The sequence below is a fragment of the Rhopilema esculentum genome, chromosome 16 (assembly GCF_057945365.1).
Source record: "Rhopilema esculentum isolate cy_ngs chromosome 16, ASM5794536v1, whole genome shotgun sequence".
NCBI lineage: Eukaryota > Metazoa > Cnidaria > Scyphozoa > Rhizostomeae > Rhizostomatidae > Rhopilema > Rhopilema esculentum.
In genome coordinates, this window is record NC_142830.1 from 12,791,489 (window position 1) to 12,813,001 (window position 21,513).

The 21,513-nt window shown below is 37.5% G+C and overlaps 1 protein-coding gene across 1 annotated transcript in view; it reads left to right on the forward strand.

Annotated features, from left to right (window-relative positions):
• Positions 1 to 2,467: 2,467 nt before the first annotated feature.
• Positions 2,468 to 21,513, forward strand: part of LOC135681977 (uncharacterized) — a 74,894-nt gene continuing 55,848 nt past the window's right edge. The window contains exons 1-9 of the mRNA XM_089113054.1: positions 2,468 to 3,641; positions 9,980 to 10,230; positions 10,960 to 11,134; positions 15,939 to 16,106; positions 16,691 to 17,033; positions 18,010 to 18,266; positions 19,512 to 19,957; positions 20,490 to 20,643; positions 20,791 to 21,381. Coding sequence (XP_088969180.1) covers positions 3,566 to 3,641; positions 9,980 to 10,230; positions 10,960 to 11,134; positions 15,939 to 16,106; positions 16,691 to 17,033; positions 18,010 to 18,266; positions 19,512 to 19,957; positions 20,490 to 20,643; positions 20,791 to 21,381 — 2,461 coding nt within the window. The 5' untranslated portion in view covers positions 2,468 to 3,565. The remainder of the gene's footprint in view (positions 3,642 to 9,979; positions 10,231 to 10,959; positions 11,135 to 15,938; positions 16,107 to 16,690; positions 17,034 to 18,009; positions 18,267 to 19,511; positions 19,958 to 20,489; positions 20,644 to 20,790; positions 21,382 to 21,513) is intronic.

A 21,513-nucleotide genomic window follows, 5' to 3' on the forward strand; every position in this document is an offset into this window, starting at 1 on the left:
ATGTTTTATATGCTCTTCTATTTCGAAGTTGCCATTTTAATCGAAGTCCTCGATATGTTTACACAAAATGTATTAGATATTACTTGATAGATATTTAATTTTTGCTTCTTAATGTTGTATCTTTGGTTCTTTCATGTTGTTACATACAGGAATAGACTAATTGCTGGTTGTTTGTGTGTGTGCATGTGTGGTGTGTGTGTGTGTGTGTGTAGGGAGGGGGAAGGGAGGTTCCGACACTCCAAATACTCTGATGTCATTCGGACGGCTTTTATTCGAGAAATTTTTTTTGGTAGTTTTCGAATAACTCCAAAATTTGACTTTTTTGCAATTTTTCAGGTGACATCTTCATATCTTTTCAATCTTAAAGTTCAAAATGAGATTGTAAAATTGGGCTTTTCCATCATTTCCCAGTCAGCTGAAAGGTTGTAGCACCGAAATCTAATCATTATCAAACACCCAATCCTTGCCTCGAAAAACCATCCCTTATTTGTTCACATTCAATTGAAAAAGCTTTGAAAAGGGGCTTTTTCAATTGACTATGACTCGTTACATCATTTTACCAGCAGTTTCTAAAAAAGGCTTTTGTTTTCGGTGTTTAACTTTCAAATAAGAAGACCACGAAATTGCCTTTGTTTATTAAACCTTCGTGGTGAATTATTTTGACGTTGCGCTGAATCCACTTGAATATAAAAATTCAAAGGTGTGAGAGTTACAACGAATCTCGATGCTAGGATGACGTTAACATCCTGCGGTGCAAAACAAAGTTAATCACTTGATATTTTTATCTTTGAATTTCTGTGCGGAAAAGAACATAACTTGTGTATTCATGACATGACAAGGGGCCGCTGTTGAGGAAATTGTCACAAAGTTGACCAGTTTCCGACCAAAACATTGAAATTTGTATCAGTGTGAAATTTCTTCGCTCGAGGGGGCCGGGGAAGGTAAGGAGTGCATTTGTCTAGAAGGAAGCTCGAGGGTATCATGAGAAAATGTGATATAATAATTCTTGTATGAAAATTGACAATTCCAAACAAGGTAGAATTAAACAAAAAATTATCCCTGTAAAATTTATTCCCGTTACCAGGTGAAAAGTGAATGAATACATGTGTCGGGGTTTGAAGGAAGTTTGGGTCTTTCTGGGTGGAATATTTGGTATCAGTCTTGCTAGTGAACTTCAGATTGGAATTCAAACAACAGCGATGGGGTACGCTTGTAGGATTCTTGTTGAGATCGGTTAAGGAGATCTGGTTTAAGTTTATTAGAAGTTCGTTTCTGTATTGTTTCTATTTCCCTGAGTATCTAATGATACACACTTACAATTTTTTTTTAATTCAAGTTCAGGCTGACTCTTCTAAATTTTTTCGAAAATCTGAGGCTGGATTGTTCTTAATTTCTTCTTAAATCAATAGGGTGTAAGCAGTGCGATTGCTTGCTTTTTCGCCCTAGGGAGTTGTTTAGCCCTCATTTTCCAAAAAAGTGAGCGAGAACAGGCGCAGATCTAGCCAAATTTTGACCGGTTTCGGGGTGCTTTACCCCGTTACAGATCTGTGTGTTCGTGGTCCATAAATACTGCTAAAAGTTGATAATGCGGTTAGTGAAATGTGATTAATTTGCCTACACTTTATCTAAAATGCCACAAGTTTACTACGTTCAGCATGGCCTTTGATCTTCGTCTTTCAACTTCGCTTCCAATTTTCATGATTTTTTCCGGGAAAGAAAGACTAGTTCCTCAATAAAAAACCTCAGATTACTATTTGCATCCGTATTACATTTTGTATGCTTATGTTTTAAGGAGTATGCTTTTTAGTCACCGGTTTTTCTCGCGTAAGGGAAACATATGGGCACCGGTTTTCACATGTTTTCAGAAAACAATAGCCACAGGTTTCATTCAATATGGGCGCAAATATAGCATATTCCAAACTGTACTGATTTCCTCAATATTAAATTCCTCGGATACTATGGGATAAAGATGAATTAGGAAGCTGGGAACTCTGTCAGAATCTTGTGGGGTTTCAATTTAAAATGTAAACAGAAGAACTGTAGTCAGTCAGGGAGAAATGCAGCAATTGTTGCAATTGAAATTTTAGATTAAAAAATTCAAGATTTACAGAGAAACATAGCTCTTAGAATTTGTCCGGTTTCTTGATACCTGTGCTACCGGTCTAGATCCGTGCCTGGACAACCTTCATTTGCTGACAATCGAATTCATCGAAAAAGCACCCATACGTGTTTAAAAATCTTCGTAGTTATTGCATTTTACAGTAGCTCAGCCTCAGCTTTTTGTTAATTTGTTCTTAACTTTTGACCAATTTTGAGGCTCGTGTTCTTATAAAATTTTTCTTATAAAGAAAGAGTTTAATTCTCTTAAATCACATCAAGATTTTTGGACAGCCATGACTCTAATAACAATCGGTGAAAACCAAATAATTGGACTTTATTGTTTCCAAAAATATGAATGTGATCAAATCCCAAAGCGAGTGGGCCCTTTTGTCCCATTTGGATTTTAATTTCAATAGCTGCAAAAATATTAATATTTTAAGCCAGCCACAGGAAGGTGCTAGTGGGCCTAACTGGGAGAAAAAATTCCTGATGCCGTTTAAAGCTGCTTAAAGTCGAAGAAAGGTATAACAATTTGTTTATTCGCTAAACTACATGTATCTCCTAATCGTCGCAATTAAAGTCTCTTGATTTGGTCAATCAATACAACAAATTCGATTTGCACCTTTCATTTACTTATTGGTGTCAATTTCATCGCTTTCAGCACAAATCTACTTCATGAACCATCAACAAAAACGTCAATTTTTTCACGCAGCCAATACATCAAAGACTGGTTGTTATTTGATGATATCTATATTATTACTTCACAGGATTTTTTGTAACTTTGAAACCGGATAATCTCTGGTTTTGCTTGCTTTCTGGTCCAGGCGGTCATTCGCAACCGCATCGGGTTGACCAATAGCTTACTGGGAAGTTAATCCGTAATGACACACAATGAAAAGCCCATTGTCTTCGTATTCTTTCCCGTCGATTTTGAACAGCGGATAAAGGACACGGGGCCACGGCTTACAAATACAAGTTTACTTTTTTGTGACATTTCTCCATTTTCCTCCCCGCACGTCGTTTCCGATAGCTTGAACTGGCGAGAACACACGTAGATTTCTGACTATACCTACGCGTTGCTAGTCAGTGAACGTCGGACGGGCAAGAAGGCAAATTAAAAGGATAACGAAGCGTTTTGCCTGTTTTATAGTGTGGGTTTTCGTTGCAACCACTAATTATCAAGTTACAGATTGATGACAATACTGGTCAAGGTACTTAACCGTTCGCTGGCTCCAGTAGGCTCTTTACAGTTGATACACTGCTCGCAGAAGGACCACGACTAGGTCTTTGCCACGGAGTGGTAGTTTCAAACTGTTCCAATATTGCATTACCTGAAATAATACATTGATGCTGCTCACTGAAAAAGGATATAATCGAGAGGACACGACTTTCTTAACTTATTTATTTAAAAAAATTGGCCAGGTTGTGCCTTTTGACGACCAAGTGACATTGTGTTACACAAGATATGGGAATTGCCGGCTTGAGGTTCGGCTTAGCAATATTATGGTTCACGTGTTTTGGAATTTCTCAATATGTACTCGGTAAGTGGAAATTTTTTTCGTCGATCAGCTAACCAATCTGCCCTCAAGTTATCACTAGAAAACTTTACTCCCTTTAAAGCAACCGCTATATGTTGATATCAAGTCTACAAGTTACCACTGCTTTTGCAGGCAGGGTACATTCTGAGAATAGAGTTTATTTGCATTTTGCAACAGCCGATGACAAATACTTTGAATTCGCCCTTTTTAAATAGACTCCACACGTTTAAAGAAAAATAAATTCTGACTCTAATGTCAGTTATGTAGATGGAAATCGGGGGTGATATCAACACCATGTTACGATATAAGCCGTAAAACCAACCTGTCTCTGAAAATTTATGAAATCGGCTCTTGTTTTTTTGCTAATACTGGATAATATCTATCAATCCGTACTTCCTATTGATGGTAATTCTACAGTTAGAGAGCAACCACATCAGACAAAAGATTTGTTATTCTCCCTTCATGAATTATTTAGTAATCTAAACACAAGGCTTGAATTTATATTTAATCGTTAGAGCCGACCAGTTCACCATAAGGAGAATTTTCCCACCATCTTGCTGTGATTGTACGAATGTGAAGATACTGTTTCGGCTGTCTACTTGAAAAGTTGCAGAACGACAATGAGATCTTTGGAAACGTTCACCTTATTTTTCCTTACTGAAACTCGTGTAACTTAATTTCTACGCATTATTTATGCGATCCATACTCAATTTTCAGGCGGGTCCTCCCCGTTCATCGGTAGGGCAAATCCCTTTTTCGGCCAAGTGTCGTTTCGGATTATCATGAGTTTGAAGGTAAAACATTCGTTCTTTAGATCACAGTGACTGCTCGACAGCATTCCGTGCGAAGCCCAGTCTCGCAAACGTCCTTTTTTGTTGTCTTTAGTGACTGATTTTGTGAAGAGCTGATCTGTTAATCATTTGTGAAATACTTTTTTCGATGGGGTTTCCTGCCATGCTATCAGACATGTGCTAGGTACACCCACCGGTCGAAATAGCGAAGCAGACGTGTAGACAGCAGGGGTGCATCAAACGATTCGAATCGCATTAGGCAAAGTAAATGAAATCATACAGTTCAATTAACAGTTTCAAGCAAAGCTGTCTCAAACATATAATTTTCTCGACATGGATACTATGGACTAATCTGTTTCCCTAACACCCTCGGGCAAGGCAGTGCTTGCAAAGGACTATATCTTGTCTAAAACAGTGTTCGGTTTTGCCAAAGATTCTTATTCCGATACTGGCATCTTCTTAAGCATTGCAAACGTTGCTTCATCACAAACTTACTAACATCTTCACTGTTAGCTATGCTCTTAGCGGTTTTATCAAATTTTTGTTTATTTCATGGTTTTGCTGTTCTATGAATTCAGAGCCGAATTGTGTAATAATGGTCGCAATTAATCTAAGTTTGTTTTGCGCCAATAAACGTTATTTGTGTACACCTCATAAGACAAACTGGGCTTTTTCTCTAATTTCATATGTATTTACCCGCAATATTAACCTATGCGGTAATGCTAAATTTTATTTTGAACATTTTGGCAGGCCCCAAAAGTAAGCAAGTTTGTCGAGAACATTTTGTTCCTCGAAAGCTAGGTAGAGACACAAACATGGACATTTGCGTATCTCTAGAATGTTTTAAAACTTTAAAATTTATATTTTATCTCTTCCCCCTCATTCTTAAATCGAAAAGATTTTGATAAGGTGCTACTGGGGTATACTTTTAACTTCTCTCCAGTGTCGTGGATGGTAACCCTTTGTTCTGTCAGAAGGCATAAGGGTTTCTCTGCTCCTATGACAGGTTTCTCTCGACCTTAATTACCTTGGCTGACTGTTGCCCCCAAGCCGCAGAGGCTGTTCCCCGACCCACTGGACAGGATGTTGCCGACTCAGACAAAAGTGGCCGTTATTTGGGGGTAATTATCATAGAGTTGGTGGGCCCCGGGAGGTTGATTCCTGTATCTTGGAGATAGGGGTCGCTTGTTACCCGTTAACTGCCAATCAGTTGCGAGGATCAAGGGTCTGTGGTTCGAGCCCCTGACATGACCAACCTTTCCCTCAAGAGTGAGGAGAGTCACCAGCTCTCTGTAATCCCAGGCGTAGAAATCACGAGGTGTGGTCATGTCGAGAGGAAGGACCAAGGCACTAAAGCCTACTGGCAACACACGATTTAACACTGAAAATGTAGTCTTGATGTACCCAACTAATAACTGTTATGTTGGCCCTCAAGCAAACCGACAATAGGCTTTGGTTAATATGGCTTGTGTCGTCTAAAAACACCACACAGATAGTAGAACCAAAATATCCTGAAGCAATCGCATTTGTTGATATATAAGGCAACGTCTCGATAAAAATATCGATACTTAGCACCGTGATGGATCGTATAGTAATGATGGCGTTTAAGTTGGGGGCGCTGTGGGGGGAGGGGACAATTTTTACCGGAACGCCAATTATTACATGCAATTCAAGCTTGATGATGCCCAACCTTTTTCTATCTGCATCATATTGTGTTGAGAGCATAGCTCGAATTCAGAATTTCTTGACACTCTTGACACAGATCTGTGGCCTTGTTGTACTGTGGGCTGACTTCATCTGATTCTTAACAGTTCTCTTGACCGATAAAATTCTGTCGACAGGGTATTAGGCGATTGTAACTTTCTTTAAAACGATTGGTTCCCAGAGTTTACTCTCTTCCCTACGTTTTATAGCCAAGAGCTAGTTAATTTTCCTTGCATATATTCCAAGATAAGAAAGGAACTTCTCTATCAATTTATCTTGTTGTTTGTAATGGGCTGTCGAAATTTGGGCGATTACAAATATTTGGCTCGATTAGGTAATAAAACATTTTTTCGTGGGGAGTGACGTTTGATAGCAAACAGCTACAAAATCGCCCACCAGTGTCACTGTTTAAGAAGATGGCTCATCACTGTATAAGATTTGATGTTTGAATTCCTATTTATTATCCTTGTCGCTTTGATCAGGTTTATACTCATAAGTATTCATCTTTTTATTAGATGAAGGATGAGATCAAAGTATAATGAAGAGTGGTTTTAAGGATTCGTTCCTAGTCACGCTTGCATAGACAATTTAGACCACAGGGGAAAGTTAAACAGAAACGATCTTTGAAATATAAGTAGTTTATATTCCTGAGGAAAACAGGTCTCTAGCTTGAAGCGACAGTACGCGCCAAGTAGTAGGCCTTGAGCATGTGGTCACCGATATATCCGATAATCCAAATTCCTGGAGAACATCACAAATTGATTTTCCAGAGTCAGTTTTTCGCTTGACTTAAAAACGCAGTTATCTACAGTCCAAGACAAAATTGTTGAGACTTTTCAATGTAAAATGATATATTATTTCTTGTTTGAAAAATAATACCCCCCTCACCCCCCCCCCTCAATTCAATGTTGAACTCATGATTTTGAAGGAAGAAAGGTTAGAACTACAAATCAAACATCGATCCGTAGGGGAAAGAGGGGATTCAGGAGGGGGGGGGGGGGAGGTGGATTCGAATTTGCCATTTTGTTTCAATAATTTTGTCCGGGATTGTCGGTATTGTCTGGCAATGAATATAAATCTCCCAGTTTTTGGCTCTTGTTTTTCCTTGTACTTCTAATAATAATTTTGGTAAATAAGACCTGAAAGTCGGATCGCCTCGCCATGTCTTGATAAACTACGGCTAACACGTCTACGTTTGTCTTGCGCAACTCAAGCCACTACTGCTGAAGCGAATGAAAGTGCCTTCTTTGTTGTTCTGAGATCCAAAACAGACAATGTTAAAAAGTCAGATATCTTTATCAGGGCAATCAGGATTATTTAAGTTTATGGAAGGACGCTCAAAAAAGTTTCTGATGTGTGTTATCTTCCTAGTTCGAACGCTTTTTGAGGCCTTATAATGCTTCGCTGTAAAGTGGCAAAATGCTAACGGATAGCTTTTCCACTTACACACGAAAAAAAAACAGAACCCCAAGCAAAGGGACAATAATCGATCTTAATCGTTTATGGTAGACACATATCTACCTAAAACATTGGTGTTAGTATTACGTAATGTTTCCTTCAGCTAGGCCTGTCTGGAACACAATAAATTCTACGACTGAATTTGAAATCAAAGTATATAAAATTTGGCATCAAGCAACGTATACCATGTTTAAAAGCAAGTTGTTAAGAAAGCTTGCTTCAAAAACCAAGCCCTATGCAAAAAAAGAGTATTTTCACCTGTTCTGTCCTCAATTGCCATCTCGTTAAAGACTGTCCGGAAAATGTCTCAAGGGCTTGTTTCAACAGTTACGTAACAAATCCCAAGAAGGTCAAGCTGAAATACAATAGCGATTTTGGTTTAAACTTTATTTGTTAGATGAAGAACATGCAATGGTACTACATTTCTGACTCGATGCTATTTTTTGTTTCATATTTACAATAGGGGATCTGACATAAAGAAGCCCCTTAAGCATATTGAAAAAGATTATGTAAGAAACATTTTTATAGGAGCACAGTGTCTGGTCTTTCGCAATTGAGAAACCCACTTTATTTTGGTGGTTTGCTAATTCCAAATCAAAAAGTTCCTTACATCATTTTGCTTCAAGATCATTTAAATTCTTAAAAGTTCCTTGGTTTCTTCCACGTTTCCAATACCCGTTTCTATTAGCAAATGTTTTAACACGAAATAAGTGCATTACGTTTTTTGCCCCCAAGACTGAGTGCCTTTCAGTTACTAGATTTTTTATAGAAGATGTATAAAGTGCATCTTAAGATTTTAATTTTTCCTATTCCTTATATCTTGTGTTAGCAATTCCTTGAGTGTTACCCTTCCCGATTACTACCTTCACTTGGTAGTTGAAATTCGTGTAAGCCTCAGAATCAACGAATATATCAGAACCATTCGTGAAAAATAACGTATATATCCGCCTCAATTTTTGATATCTTAGCGTTGGGTATGCCCCCAGCTGCTGGATTAACCTCGAAATTCACGATACACCTTTTTTTCATATCCACTCAAGATACATAGAAAAATTTTATGAGAATCTTTCATTCTAAAAGAGGCTTAACTTTCTGGGAATCAGTATCATTTTCAAAGCGAGAAAGGAAATTTCCTTGAGACTAGATTCCCGCCATTCCCTACTCAAATGGAATTGTCTAGTTTCCATACTGCTCGACCAGTGCCTTCCATACTCTCATTTCACCAGTGGCTTCCCTATGCAAGTTTTAGATTCTGACATGCATTTTGGAACGCTTTCTGGAACAGATGTGATGATCACTACCAAGGGATAAGTTCAAATGCAAAATCCAATCTTTAGATATTTTAATAAAACGAAACTATAGCGAAAATTATTATGTTCTTTCAAAAAGAGATTGTACAATTTTTGAATGTTTTGCAAGCTAACGACAGACGGTGTAAATATAAATGGACATTTTTTCCATCATCGGCTTGAGACTTTCAACTGTTAATCCCTTTGCAAGAAAACAATATCAGATCTTGCCAAACTTCCGCATCATACTCCAGTTTGCTGCACTTGAGTAGGATTTCTGGAATATAGGATTTCTCTAGTACCACTTAGTTCCCTGGGGATAACAGCCGGCGATATGGTGCTTGCAACATCAATTCCAGGAAAGTCATTCATGAAGGAATATGGGACTTAGGGAATTACATTTTTGAGTTCAAGTATCAAAGATGTGCCTCTCAGTTGGTTTTCTATATTTGCAATTTTCAACAAAGAAAATCCGGAATACCCCTATCGTCCATTCGACGCTTGGAGTTTTGGTAAATGCATCTTAAGCTGGGTATAAGGACAATATCTCTGCATGTAGGGACAGGGCTTGGAAACATTTCTTTCCGAAAGGAAAAAGAATATATTGAGGGCAGCATTTTTATCCTTTTCATTTAAACGACAAAGATTTCCAGGTGAATGAAAATACCTTATTTTGCTGAGCCATTAACACCAAGCAAGAAAAATGAAATTTGAATTTTAAGAACAATCCTCTTGGCGTTGCTCTTTTGAACTTCACAATGTTCCCAATTGCATGTTAGATCATATGTCTGCATTTGTCGAAGGATACTGCGGTTGCCGGTGACTCTGGATAAGGAAATGTATCTTTGATCTCGAACGGAAGCTGGACCGTTCATTGGTTTGTCGCACAATACTTATTCGTCACTTGAACACTGTATTTTTTATCAGTTATCATTAGAAAGTCAAATAAAAATCAGCGCAAAAAACGAAACGAGGTTCTGTGCAATAGTGACGAGGTTCTGTGCAATTGTTCAGCTGTTGATAGTAACTGCTACCGTCAAAAGTCAAATAAATTTCTCAACATCAGTCACTAATTTCAGTATTTTTCTCTTAATTTCAGGAAAGGGGTGTGGAAAAGCAGGTGACACAAAAGCTTCAGTTGATCTTCTTTTTCTAATCGATGGTTCTTGGAGTGTTGGAGCCGATTTCGCTAACCAGCTGTCGTTTGTGAAAAATGTCATAGAAGAGTATGGCGGGATTAGTGACACAGGCGCCCACGCTGGGGTCCTTGTCATTAGCACATCGCCTCGTACAGAGATCAAACTCAATGAGTATAATAGCAACGAGGCTTTTATGGCTGCCCTCCAAAGGGTTTGTATTTTCTTGATTTATGCCACAAATTTAATCCATAAAAATGGGGGAATCGTCAAGGGCTTGTTGCAAGGAAGTGTTGATGAAAATCATCGTATCCCACCCAACTCAAAGGATAATTTCAGGTTTTGCAAAATTTTCGAAATTTCTGCCATAAACAAATCAAGTCCAAATAATCCATCTTGATGGTGGTTGCTCAAAAACGACAATTTTGCCTTGTAGAAAAGCAAAAAAGAGAGTTTTTGCACTGCACTATCTTCACCCGTAAAGACATCAATTTTTGTTAACAATATAAGTACTAAAATACTAATCTACAATGTATTGGACACTTATTTTTCACAAAACGAATAAAAATTGTCTGAAACTGAGATAAGTAGGAAATTCGGAAGTTTTATAAATAGAAGTCCCAGCTAGTCTCTCCCTTCCTTTCACTTTAGTCGTGTGATCAGTGTTGGATATCCCTATTTGTTTTACTGTTCTTGCACATGAACTGGAAAAACTGTTGAACCTCACATTTTATTGCTAAAGGACAGGCGTATATTGAAATTGAACCCCAAAATTTTCTTTTTATGTCGTAATGCATATTCGGGGTAATAGCGAGGGGCTAGATGTGGGGTGTGTCCATCTAAATTGTATTTAATGCAGATAAAATAAAATAAGGTGTGATGTCAAATTTCATGACGGTCGTTTTTGCGAAGTATTTCTGACTTGTTATCTTGTTCAAATTAGGTACAATACCCACGAGGAGCAACAAGACTAGACATATCGCTAGTCGAAGCCGAACGAGAATTCACCGAATATGGCAGAAAGGGAGTGCCAAAAATTATGTATCTTCTCAGTGATGGTATCCAGCCTACTGAAAGAACTACTCGCAAAGATCTGATAAAGCGCCTTACGGATAGAGGTACGATTTTCCTAAATTGCTTTGTTGAGGTGATCGGCCTATTTTCACATTCACAACCCCCTTTATCCCCTACAATGGCAGCGCCACAGGAAGGACTGGGGACAATGTCCCCAATCCGTTGCCGATAGAAGCGGTTTTGTATTCGTCTATATTTGATAAGAACATTTGTAAGTAGTGGTAGTTCTTCGAGCAGTGGTTCTTTGTTTTTGAATCTGTCTTAACATGTCTAGCAACTAGACATACGCGTTCCATTTTGTTAGGCTTTGTTCGTACAGGGGCCATTTTCTTGCAGCCAGAGGGAAATGGCCTATTTTTTCCCTCGACCAGTTTCGACCCTCTGCCTGGTGGCTGTCGCCGCCACTTATCCCCTACAACCATTTCCCCTTATTTCCCTAGGTCTGTTGCTGGAAGTCCTTTTACTTTCAATCTTTACGATTAACTGGTTCTTTAAAAACCAACAAAATAAATTAGAAAACTAGGACTTAGACGAAGAAGTTGTCAAAGGTAGTTGCCTCTGCTAATCAAAAGTGAAATTTAAACATACGACTTCATAACAACGATTGATAATGAAGTAATAGGGTTATTTCTGAGATCAACAGATTTGCATCCAGTGTTCATAAATTTATTTCTTTCAACTTTCCTCGCAATGTACACAAAAGTAATCCTGTTGCAATTTTTCACTTTCTAATTTATTCATTACTTAAATTATTTATTGTATTTAAATACTAGGCTCCTGTTTACTATTATATGTCATTGTACGGATTAAGGCAGAGTCTGTACCTCTCATTGAAGACTGTAACAACCGCGTAAAATAGATTATAATCTCTAAGCTCGCTTAAGTCGCATCCCCTTTATGTAAAATCTTTTTGTAAATTGAAGCAATGTCTCTATTTAAGTTATAATAAGGAAATATTTCCCTCAAAAAGGTTTCTTAAGCCTGTTTCCTAACACAAATAACAATAGACAACTTATAAAGGCTGCAACGTTATACTGAAAAGATGTTAAATTGCTATTAATAACATTTCCCATTATTGAAGCAAGATATGCGGAACATTTATTTGGCTCGAGTTTAGTGCCAAATTAGTGCCGGATCTATCTATTTGTCCAATCACGGGTCATTTACAGCTAAACCCAAGCCTTTTTACCAAAGACCAACTTAAAAAAGAGATTTTATTTTCTACAAGCCTATTTTCTACGAGAAACGTCTAGGCCTTTAACAAACTTCTTTAGATTTTCGTGAGGGCCTCCATTTGAAAGCGAAGTTTAATAAAAAAAGGGGCGTTTGTTGGAGAAAATACGGCATGTGTGTTAGAGAAGCAGAGGAAGAGAGGACTCGCCCCCTTGCCCTCAGAAGTTGCATTCGTGAAAAGGAGGTCAGCCTTGATTGTACATAAATCACAAAATAAATTAGATTAACATAAAATAATGCGCAGAAATTCCTTGTGTCCAGTCCCACTGGCCTTCCTTGGTGGTTATTAGCCGGCGCCGTTTGAAGCTAGTTTCACTTTATTGAAAAAGATCTTAATCTGACAAAAAATGAGTTATCTTTCTAAAATATTATATTACCTTCTCTCGCAGTTTGGCTCAAGCCTGATTTTCTCAAAGCAATGACTTTTATATTTGTTTTACCAACCAGACTTTGTGGTCAATGATTTCCTACCTTTTTCATGGATCATAACAACGTACATTGATTGAAGATTTAGATCCCCCTGTTTTATCTCCGTTTCCTGCCAAAACACGGCGAATCAAAGGGTGCAGTTGGCAATGGGGGTAGGGTGAACAAGAGCTAAGGAAATTCGAAGAGTTGATATTTGTTTATAGAAACTTTCTGATAGTTTTCAGATGTAAAAGCATTTAGTCCTTGAAATTCTGACTGTTTGCTCCATCATGTATCCTAAGTAAGTACTTTGCACTTACTTAGGATATTTAACAAGTAAAATGTCATTAAGTACTTAGTAAGTACTTAACAAGTAAATTGTCATTTTGATAAACCTCTCCCAACGCATCCTGTTTTAAGTTTCTCTTTCTTTTTCAAATAAAGAAAAGCTTAATTTGCCATGGTATGAATAGGTGAGCATTAAGACAGATATCAAACGTGCCCCCAAGTTTTTAGAAACAGAAGATATTTCCAAGATTCCGTGATTCAAAGTGTCTGTGATTTTAAGTTTTAAGATATTGCCTTTAGCTAAGATACATAAAGAATGATGGGCTGCAGCCTCCTCTCTTTAATCAGGCAAAATTTATCGAATATCAGACACCGCGCAGGTAATTTTATTTCCATGCAGCCATTATATTCGGGCAAGAACCATACTAAGCCCCCTTCTCAATGTTTAGAATCTGCTACGCCCATGTATATTTCTTCAATCTTCAGTCATCTTAAAATGTCATAAATAGAATTTGTGACGGTCTTAATGTTTTTTTTCGGAAAGATTAAAGTCCAGTTGTTGCTACTTATCGTTAGCGTACGTTCTATTAAGCGCTGCAGTATGCTATAGGCCGCCCATGCGCATTGTCTACATGATTGCTCAAGGCACAAAGTAACTACAGAACGGGTTTTATGCCCCATTATTCATCTGGAAGTGAGAAAGTTTAAAGCCAAGAGCTGTTTGCATTTGAAACTTTTATGACCATTCAGTCGGCGCGGATTTCCTGGGTTTAGATCTCCACAGTACATGCAAATTATGGCTGAGCTTGCGAATCTGAGAATGGCCGTGGGCAAATTTTGATTTTAACCATCGAGTGAATGGAAATAACAACAAATATATCCTCAAATCCTTTCAAATCTCATTTTGTTTCTCGGCAATTTTCCTTCCGTTGATATTTCCATGTAACGATAATCGCTGGCGGATTTCAAGTAAATAGACCCGTTTAGCCATAGGAAGCGCCTAATGCAAAAAGATAGGAAGTTGATGCAAAAGTTACAAAACAGTAGTACATTGAGAAAGGAGAAATCTTTCTCTTTGTTTTGATGCCTTTGACCTCGAAAACTCCTGTCTTTTTGTTGCAATTGTGTAATTTAGACAGAGAGTTTTCTCTTTCCTTAAGGCATAATGTCACGGACCAAAGTTTATCATTGTTAAAGATAAGTTTTCATTATAACGAACAAAGTTACCCGTTCTAGATTAATCTTCGCAAGTTCTTATCCAACAGAAGGCTTTTCTCACTTACTTTCCTATTTATTTGATGCTAGTTACGTTTGAAACAATTACTTTATTATTAAAAAGACTCATCAACAACCAATGATATCCATAATGTGGTTTGGAAAATTCTTGTTGCAAACAGTATAGGGTTATTTGCTGTATTGAAAGGACACATTATGCCGAGCAGAGGATAATATAGCTCGTTCAGGAACGATATTACGTTTGAATTTAGCGGGTCTCGATACTTTGTTTCCAGGACATCAATTCTAGGACATTTGGAACCCGAAACTGCAATGCAGCCAGTATAAGAAAGATTTCAGTGACAAAAGAGTTGGGATGTGGAGGTTAAGATTTAATGGATCTAAAAAAAAACTCAATCTCGCTCCTGCAACTTCCCCCCTCCCTCTCTCCCTCCCTCCCTCCCTCCCTCAAAAAAAGATCATAGCTTTCCCTTCCCTTCCGATAGATCATAGCACCGTACCATCCATAATTCTCCCTTTCCCATCAAGTTACCAAAAGACACAACTGTAAGCTGCGCACTTCCTACCATGTTTGTCATTTCATGGACAGAGTATTGTTCAATACAATTTGAAATTGTGTTTTATGAAGCTTTGGTTTTCAAGCTGGACTTTTGGGCCAGTACTCAACCAAGCTGGAAGGAAGATGTTATCAAGCCATGGTCTAAGTGTTGCTCAATCCCGGTTTAGCTTCAGTTAATTAGGTTACCCACAGCCCGTCGCTGGTTTCACGATAATGTGTCCTTAATCCTCTTTTAAGCCATCAAATGAAAGGCCCTCCTCGTCTTCGTGGTCGCCGGCAGTCGTAATAGATTTTGAGGTCGTAGTGTTGATCGCGATAAAGGAAACCTTACAGGCCTGAAAGACATAATTACGATTTTCGCATTGCTGTAGAACAGAGAAAAGGGCACAGGGAACTTGAAAAGCGAATTTTAGCTTGGTTGAGAACTAGTATAAACAAGCGATAGAACTAAATTTTGGATTGACTGATAAGAAGATCTGTGGCTTTATGTGTCAATATTTTGGATCTAATGCAGCTTATATAAAAGACAACATTGTCGCAATGGTTACCTAAGATAAATGAAGGGATTAATGGAAATGTATGGTGCTGGATTACTTGGGAAGGGGGCATGAAGTCAACGGGCACATATCAATAATTTATACCAATTTATACTAATTTATACGAACAGTAAACCGGTTATAATTAAAAACAAGAGGCAGCTATTGACCCAGACCTAACGAAACTGGCCCTGCTAATTAGTGTGATGGGAATATTAAATCCGCTCAGTAGATTTTGCTGTTAGCTTAGGGGCAAAATTTATTTTATGCTAATCTAAATGTTGAAAATATATTGTTCAATTACACGTTCCTTACATATTGGATGTCAACCCCTTAAAATAAAAAACAAGTCATGGATAAATTTAATGTTTTTGAATTCCAGTTATTTTTGATACACGAAATTTGACTATCATATATTTTGTGTTCAATTTTCCTCCTAATTCAATTCAAGTTTATTGTTACTTCGAATGAAAACCAATCTCAATCGAAATAATAACAAGGTATTTATAATACGTATATTAGTTACTATCTTCAAATACAATTTCATATCCCTTTAAAAGAACACGCATTTGATCTCCTCCTTTATAGGTGTGCAAGTTTTTGCAGTGGCTGTTGGAAAAGATCTTGACGTAAATGCGCTGAGGAGCTTTGTTAAAAGTGCAGACGATCTTTTGCTGCCGGCCAGTGGCGCAGAATTGGCTACAATGTCTTTAGCAAAGAGGGTCGTGGGAAAATTGTGCAACTTTGTTGGAAGAAGTACGTTAAACAGTTTCTAGGCATTTTTTATTTGACAACAACAGCTATGAAATTTATTTTAATCGTTGAATATTAATGTGGGATAGATAATTATAAATCATAGCTCCTTTAGATCAGCTGCCATTTTCTCTAAATTTTTACTTTGGTTTGATAACATGATCAAATGGAATTGGAAATTAGATGATTCTTGCTGTTTCTACGTATTCTCGATGCCTTCAGTTTCATGTCTTAACATTCGGATGATGATATTATACACGGATTTTTCAAAACGAGGCTACATCAGAGTTCCGGGTCATTTGGGCCTAATCGATACTCGGATAATAAAGTTTGTAAAAGTCAACGATTACTACGAGTGATCACAAAATCTTTTTCAAATGATCACGGATTATAAAAAAAGGCAACACGAAGGAGTTTTTGTCTTACATGCATAATGCAGTTACTTATTACCGTTCAGTCAGATGAGGTCATAAATTTTAGTCGCATTCCAAATTAAAAATTCTTAAAATCTTTTCTGATCTCTGCACGACACTCAGTCATTGATGAATTTAGAAATGTTTTTGAATTATTCTTGCTCATTTCTACAGAAGCTGAATTAGGCAAAGCTCTTGGTGCAGACCTTGCATTTATAGTCGACCGCGCCAGCCCACTCACAGTGAAGCAAATTGTTGCCCAATATGAATTTATCAAGTACCTTGCCATTGAGTATTTCATATCCCTTGAATGGGCGCATTTTGGAGTGATCGCTGCTGATGAAACTGCCGAAGCTGCCATTGAATTCAGAGATCACTATAACATCGCCGGTTTTAACGCCGCAATGGACAAGCTATCAACTTCAGCAGGAGCTGAATTCAGACTTGACTTGGCCCTTGGTGCCGCTGTTAATCAACTGTTTACAGCCAGTGCGGGTATGAGGTCGGATAAGGCAAGGTTGGTACAATAGCTGGTGTTATCCGTCTTGTTACGCTTATTAGCCAATATCGTCCCACAATCCAGTGCGGGCATGAAACGTTTTGTACCCCCAGAAGGATGAGATGGTGGATTATGCTATGGCACCGGGTTCTAATAATCTTGCCATGAAACATTTGATAATTAGCAATAGGCAGAGTTCAGGTAGAATGACAATCAATCAATATCCAATCTAAAACAACTTGAATTTGGAAATAAGATATAATTGAATCAAACTTTTCTGGCATACCTGCCGACATCAAAGTTAGTAAATGCTTCTCGCTGACAATTATGTCCTTATGCATACAAAAATGCAATACAGACAACGTGACTGCTGGTGTTTATACGCAAACGTCAAGAAACAGGAAAGGAAACAAACTAAGTAGGATTTCCTTGTTTTCAGAAGTATTTTGGCACTTAAGGCATTCAGTTTATTGATCATCTCTTGTTCTTTTAAGACAGCATCAAGATGGCATACAAATTATTGCAATATTGTTTTTGCCTTTTTTCCTTCCTAACACGATACATTATGAAAGCAACAGTTTGTTCTAACAGAAATGAAAACTCTCATTCACACCGAATAAAAACAAATATCCATGCCGTTTAGCAAGTCATTCCTATGCAATTCAAATCAATACCAACAGCAGACATCGTGATTGCATCGAGAAGAAATATGTTTTTCCCATACAAATGCCTTTTAGAACCTAAAAAGTATTTTTTTGCAACAATAAGCAACGTTTCAACACTTTTGAAACCTTTATTCATATTATGCTATCTAGAAAATATTAGTTTGACATAGAGCAAAATGAGTCAGCAACACGCTACAGTATTGTAAAATAGTTGTCGAAAATCTTAAAAACAGTAGTTAGGCAAAACGTTATAGTTTAAGAATGATTGCAGCTTTTCAATACTTGTACTAGATGATTTTTATTAATGCAATTTCTCACACAATCTGTAGGGGTTTAGTGATATGCATCCCAGCAAAATTCCAACTGAAAGCAGAGCACAGAGCACAAGTACTTGCCTACCTTCGAGAGTTGCGAATGCTGAAAGTGAAGATCTTCCTGATGCTAATAAAACCTGTTGGAATGGCAATTTCTGAGTTAGCAAACTACACCCTGCCTGCTCGAACCTTTCAACTCGACTCTTTAGAAGTGTTGCAAAATGCACCAGCAAGAAAACAACTCGAAAGTACCATCAGAACTCAGTTGTTGAGTGAGTAAATGTTTTTATGCACCTGTTAAATATCTATTCATTTTGGGATACTTCTCCTTAGGGAAGACCTTTCTTACCTTAGGGGGGTCAAGTGAAGCACATTATTTGTGAGCTGCTTCAATTTTCTGGGAATTCCTCAGAATTATATAAGTTCAGGATTGCCAGATTTAAGATTACAAAATACCCCAGTTTATGAAAAAACATGTCAATTTAGTCTGAGCCTAGGCCCAATTTAGAAAACATCTACAAGGGCAATGTTTATCGTGTAACAAGCTGAGACGTTACCAGAAATATCTGTTTTTTATCTCCAGAATGAAACCTATCTCATTTTTGAATTTTATTTGTGAGTTAAAAGAAAAGGAAAACTAACATGTCTAAAATTCGTCAATAACAGCTATGTCGACATTGTTTTAATCCATCTTTATTTGATGTGGAGTAGATGCTATAGGATCTCTATGTGATGTTGAAGCCTAAATCACCTCTTAATTTATTTGATAACATCCTCACTGTTGAATTTGATTTTTGCAACGTACTGTGTTTATATCCTGTGTTTTTTGTGAAAGATTACTATGGATTTTAATGCCCTGAAATTGTATCTAAATAATATCGCAATTTTATCAGAATCATGCTTACATATGCCAAATTTAGTAAGTATGTCCAACACACATTTATATAAAGCAAAGCAGCATACGAAAATGCCAATTCTGGCTTATATTATCCCAATATAGAAAAGCTTGCTTAGGTTTCTTGATACAAGCTGTTTGTATTTTTCAGAATTGCTTGAAGGTTGTTACTTTCAAACTGTTGGCTTGATTCGACCACCAATTTTGATGATCATCTTCTTATTTTGCAAAATGACTGCAAATGATATTTCATTCAATTTCATTTTCCTTGATTGAAACCTTCAAAGACTATCTATGCTTCGTTCAAAAAATTTCCAACTTGGTTCAGGTGTCTACACTTTCAACAAAAAATTTATTTAAAAATTTTTGTACCGGCCTATTAGAGATATTTGTACCTTTATTTAAAATCGCATCTTATAGGCTTTTATGATAATAGAGAGTTCTGTCTTAAAAAGAGACAGAATGATACCAAAAGTTGATTTCATAACTGAACTAATTCTCCCCAAGGCCGAATACAAGGCTGTTATGCTTTAAACTTTTTTCTATTCACTTGATTCCAAATTTTTTCATTTTTTTTCGGTATGTTTTTAAGAACAGCAGTTAATAGACTGACCTATTTTAGGGAGAGAAATCGGTGGCACTGGGGAGATCATTACAAAATGTGGTTCCAACATTGATCTTGGCTTTCTTTTTGATGCCTCCGGTAGTTCAAGGAGCTATTTTGATGACGCAGTAAAGTTATCAGAAAGCATAATTAAGAGTTTCGATGTCTCGTCGACTGGATCTCATGTTGGCTATGTGGCATTCTCGGACTCAGCAAGAATCATAACGCCCATGCACGAGTATTATAATACAGAAAAGCTGCTTGAAGACTTGAAGTCTCTTCCAAAGCCTAACGGAGGAACTCGTCTGGACATTGCTTTGCAACTTACCCAACGTGATCTCTTTGGTAAAGACGTGCTCAAAGACAAGAATCCTAAGTTTCTGTTTATTTTCACTGATGGTGTCCATTCTTCACCATATGGCATTGATCTCGCTGTCAAACCACTGCATCTTCTAGGTATAAAGGTGTGTCACAATCAAATTCAATACATGTTTTCCCATCATCCATGTGTTTATTTAGCAAATGATACCAAACATTTCAATTGACTTCGCAGGTTTTATCTTCTGAAGTTGAATTACAGTACTTAAAGATCAAAATGAACTTTTTTAAGATATATATATGTTGCTTGATATGATATTTTTTACTTTGAAAGCATCACAGGAGAAATATTCTTAGGTTGGTAGCCATAAGTAGCATATTTTTGTTTCGAGTGACACTAACCAGCGGGATGGGTCGCATAGATCTTGGCTTCGAATGTTTGTTGGAGTAGCTCATGATCTGAAATGAAAAAATGCATAGCAAATGCTTTATCGTACTAAACGACAGATATTGACTATCACCGTGCAGAAAATACACTACACAAAATTTTAAGCATTTTCCAACTCATGAGGTTTTAGACTTTACTTTGAAAGCCAAGTATCGAGGTTCGCGCAGACTGCCTAATTTTTTCAGTTCGCCGTGGATGAATTATAGTATCAATTTTGATCCCTTTGACAGGTTTTTGTTCTTGCTGTTGGAATGGACGTCAACTTAAACGAGCTGAGAAAACTGGTTACAAGCAAAGACGATCTTCATCATGCTCTGACTTTCAGTGAACTGAAGAACCCCAGCTTTAGTGCAGGAATAAGTCAATCACTCTGCTCTGCAGCAGGTTAGGGCGTATATATATATACAGACAATCTATAGACGATGTTTATTAAATCATGTCTTCCACCATTTGATATGTGAAATTATGCAAATGAATGATTTTTATATACAGCGAATGCAATAATTACGGTATGTAAAATATTTTCTTCAGAACAACTAACTCGCAACTGCAAAGTGAAATTGGATATTGGTATAGTTCTTGATGGTTCGGAAAGTATTGGCAAGAATAATTTTGATAGCTTCAAGAAGTTTGTCGAGAAGTTGATTGCATACTTTGGCGTATCAGACAGTGCAACAAGAGTTGGCCTTGTCTTGTTTGGCAGCAATGCTAGGATCGTGTTCAAACTCGGTCAGCTAGTCGCTTATACCCAGTTCAGACGAGAGCTGAGTAGCTTGCGTTACCCAGGCGGAAGGTCCAGACTCGATATCGGAATGAGCACTGCCAGCAAAATATTTGAAAGCGAGAATGGTGGAAGAGAGGGCATACCCAAAATCCTCTTTGTTGTAAGCGATGGCATTCAGTCCATGAGTAGCGGTATCGCCACCATTAAGGATTCTGTTTCAAAGCTGAGGGGAGATGGTGTCCTCATTATCTCTGCATCGGCAGGACAAAGGCTGAACTTTGGTCTTCTACGAGAGATTACTGGAGATAAGACAAGACTTTTCATTGCTTCAACGTATGACAACATGGTATCTGAATCCTTCCTGAAAGCAATAAGTAACACTGCTTGCAAGTTCTCGGGTAAGTCAAGTCAAGTATTGAATCATGTAAATAGCTTATTAGCATGCATAGCTTATCGCTCTTGAACTGTCAATGTGAAGTGAGAAGGATTTTTAATTGTAAATTTTTATGGAATATAAAACACTCATGATA